The 3,775-nt window shown below is 42.0% G+C and overlaps 1 protein-coding gene across 1 annotated transcript; it reads left to right on the top strand.

Annotated features, from left to right (window-relative positions):
• Nucleotides 1-477: 477 nt before the first annotated feature.
• LOC132828072 (G-protein coupled receptor 61-like) lies at nucleotides 478-1,824 on the top strand. Its single transcript, XM_060844985.1, has one exon. The coding sequence runs from the start codon at nucleotides 478-480 to the stop codon at nucleotides 1,822-1,824; it is 1,347 nt and encodes a 448-aa protein (XP_060700968.1).
• Nucleotides 1,825-3,775: the final 1,951 nt, after the last annotated feature.

Consider the following 3,775-nt stretch of genomic DNA (forward strand, 5'->3'; position numbering starts at 1 on the left):
GACCTGGCAAACCAAAGTTCTTTAACAAGAGCATTTTCAAAGTTGGACCAGTAATTGTACGGCAAAATCAGAACCAGACATTTGCATCTGAACAGACTTAATTCTTTTCACTTTTTTATTTTTACAGGTTTTTATGATGCTGAAGAAATGGGAAATGGACGCTGTGAACTTAATGTTTACAAGACAATGCAGGAAGGAGACATAAATGGAGGACATGTGCCAAGTCTTTGCTAGTTATGATGGTTGGTAATGAAAGCTAATACAAACCACAAATTGGAGGCAAATATTCATCTAAACCTATTTGATCTGAAATGTGCAAAACAACTAATTGTTTGATGCTGATGGCTAGGCAAGGTTTGCATGGTTAGAAAAATAAATCTACCAACCAACGAGTAACTCCCTATCCCAAAAGAGGATGGGCGATGGACTAGGAAGAAGAGATTTAGGGTCTCCATCCTTGCATCACCCTACACACTCATGGCTGCTCCAGTTTCTGTGGAATGGGCGTGGAATGCTTCCACTCCAGGAAGACAGCATAAGGTCTCTCCTACTTCCATCCACTTCAATCAAAGTCTCGTGCCCAAGGACAGAGATCTCGTTTCTCAATCGATAGGCCTCTTCTTCATGCTGTTGGTTGACCTGGTCGGAATAATTGGAAACACGGCAGTGATGCTTGTAATTATCAGGACCCCGTTGTTCAAAAAATTTGTTTTTGTTTTCCATTTGTGTGTAGTGGACCTGACAGCTGTCTTAATCCTCATGCCCTTAGGGATGATGTCCAGTTCTACTCTTTTTGACAACTTGATTTTTGGTGACACCTTGTGCCGGATATACCTCTTCCTAAGCATGTTATTTATAACTGCATCCATACTGTCTATACTGGCCATTAATGTTGAACGCTATTATTACATAGTACATCCCATGAGATATGAGGTAAGGATGACACTGAAGTTGGTAGTGTCTGTCATTATCTGCATATGGATCAAAGCCACTTTGATGTCAATACTGTCAGTTTTGGGCTGGAATTCCCAAAGGCACGTGAACAATCAGTGTGCCTGGCAATGGGGCGGAGAGATATACGAAAAGGTTTTCATAGTTTTCTTTGGCCTATTTTATTTCTTGTTCCCAGTGTTAGTTATCCTGATCGTTTACTGCAACATGTTCAAAGTCGCCAGGGTCGCGGCACTACAGCACGGACCCTTGCCCACCTGGATGGACACACCTCGGCAAAGGTCAGAATCACTCAGCAGTCAGTCCACCATGGTCACCAGCTCTGGAGGGCCAAGGGCATCCCCACAACGGACATTTGGTGGAGGGAAGGCAGCCATCATCCTCTTCGTGGTCGGTGGCCAGTTTGTCGTCTGCTGGTTGCCATTTTTTGCTTTTCACTTGCATTCTGTTTTGAGCGCGAGCTCGACCCATCTGGACCTCTGGGAAACCATCGTCACCTGGATTGGGTACACATCCTTCAGCATCAACCCCTTCTTTTACGGCTGCCTCAATCGACAGATCAGAGGGGAGCTAAGCAAGCACCTCAATTGTCTCTTCAAACAGACTCTGGAAGAGGACCTCCGGTTGCCCAGCCGAGAAGGTTCCATTGAGGAGAACTTTATGCAGTTTTTGCAGAGGACAGGTTGCAATGCAGAAACCAGGTCTAGCTATGATGCTTCCAGTCCAAAGTTAGACCAGTCGGCATTGGGTTTCAGGATACCAGGTCAGATTGTGGAAGAAACATCAGAATTCCTCGAACAACACATAGCTACTGACTTTACAATGTCCAACAGCTGTATTCGAATCAGCAGATCTCCAAAACATGATGCTTAACAGCTATCTGTGGAATGAATGAATCGGTTTGGGTCTATGTCAGTTAACACTAAATGGTTATATCTCTCATGATTGTTTCCAGAGAGAAGGCAAATCCTAACAGATAGGAAGCCTTATATTTGACTGGATCTGCTTTTGTATTCTTTATCTTAACTGATTCCTGTTTTGAGTTACCTTTAAAGTTATAAATCAGTTATCAGAAGCAATCACACACTGATACACTTTTGCAAATAGGCCAAATATTCATTCTCGAGGCCATATATGAAGATGATGGCTAACCTTTGCTGTTTGTAGATTTTAAACTAATTCTACTTGTCTCTTAACATTGTGCCTGCTTCCTCACTGAGGAGTTTAGGATAGTTTTAGATTGGCACTCATTGGAGAGTGGATCTGGTGAGTCGAATAAAAATAATAATTTTGCATTTATAAAGCATCTTTACCATAATAGAAAACTCACTGCCACTTCACAGGAGCAATAGCAGATGAAAATGGGACACATAATGAGATATTGGAATAGGTGAACGAAAGCTTGGCCCAAGTTATTGTTTTAGTAAATGCCTTTAAGATAGACAGACAGAAAGACAAAGATGTTTGAGGAGGAAATTATGGAGCTTGAGGCCCAAACAACCGCAAGCATGGTGTCTAAAGACGGAACAATTAAATTTGGGGATGTTCAAGAGGCTAATATTGGCAGAGTGCAGGGGTCTCAGAGAGTTGTAGATCCAAATGAAGAGTTTAGGATGAGCAAACCTCTGAGGGATTTAAAAACAAGGGTAAGAATGTTAAAAGGAAGGCATTGCCAACTGGTCCATATGGTTCACCAAATGCAGTGGGTCAATAGGACATATATGTTAGCAGAGTTTTGAATGTACTGAACATTTCATAATGCAGAAGATGGAAGGTTGAAATGAATGCCCCCTAATCATTCTGTAAATCTCTACATATTTCTTTTCCTGTCATTGGGTCTCTGTCCAGTTTAGAAAGTATATCTCCTGGCTAGCACCTTTGTCCCAGCCACACTACTACTCTCCTTTCCTGCTCGATCAGATCCAGTCCTTGTAATGAAAAGCCAGAGATTGATGACCTTGTGGCAGGGCTGCAGGGGGCTTTAAAAGGAGGAGAGTGGATAAGTCAAGAAGCCAATGGTTTGAAAGTCCAAGCTTCAGAAAGCAGTGAGTGAGTGGCCTGAGGAATTTAACAGATCATGGTGTCCACTAAAGGAAAGGTCAGAACAGGACAGAGTGACCAGCCGTGCTTGACATTGTGATACTTTCTACAACTTGGCCAAGATCTCTCTCATGGAGGAGAAGAAAATGAAAATTTGTGGACTGTGTTCTTCAGCTTCACATCTTCCCTGAGATTTAAATATTCATCGTGTAAAGGTCAGATGACTGTGGAACACTGTTGAAGGATTTGAAGTCTGTTTTGTAGCTTTCACGGTTAATTCAGAAGAATTTTCTGAAAGAGAAATTGTGGCTTTTTCAGTGATTCATTATCAGGTATTTTATCATTAATATTTGATAACAGCTTGATGAAAATCAATAACTTTCTCAAGAATACTATTGACACGAATGGACCACAATGGATTCCCAATCAGAGTTAGTTTGGAGTTTCTGATAATGTTATGTCTTTAATTTAATGTCACTCAATCATATGACATTACCCAACATAAAAGCATCATGACAAGGACAGAATCCCCCAGTGTCATATACAACCCCAAATGAAGAAGTTCAACCCCAAAGATCAAGGAACCATTCCAGTTTAGATAGGGCCCTAACCCTATGGAAACATTAAAGCTCTAATCTCGTTCTGTCACTCTAGGATGAGTTCAAAGATCAGTCAGGGTTTTACCCCAAGCCGATCCTAACCAGCATTCCACCAGCCCCATCCTCAATTCCATCCTCAAATCCACCCTTCCCCGCAGTCATCCCTCCTGCATGTCAAGTGAAGA

This window comes from Hemiscyllium ocellatum, chromosome 26 (genome assembly GCF_020745735.1).
Source record: "Hemiscyllium ocellatum isolate sHemOce1 chromosome 26, sHemOce1.pat.X.cur, whole genome shotgun sequence".
NCBI classification, from domain to species: Eukaryota; Metazoa; Chordata; class Chondrichthyes; order Orectolobiformes; family Hemiscylliidae; genus Hemiscyllium; species Hemiscyllium ocellatum.

Bases quoted from the DNA above. Each gene is read 5' to 3' on its own strand.
- LOC132828072 (XM_060844985.1), top strand. From the start codon at position 478: ATGGCTGCTCCAGTTTCTGTGGAATGGGCGTGGAATGCTTCCACTCCA.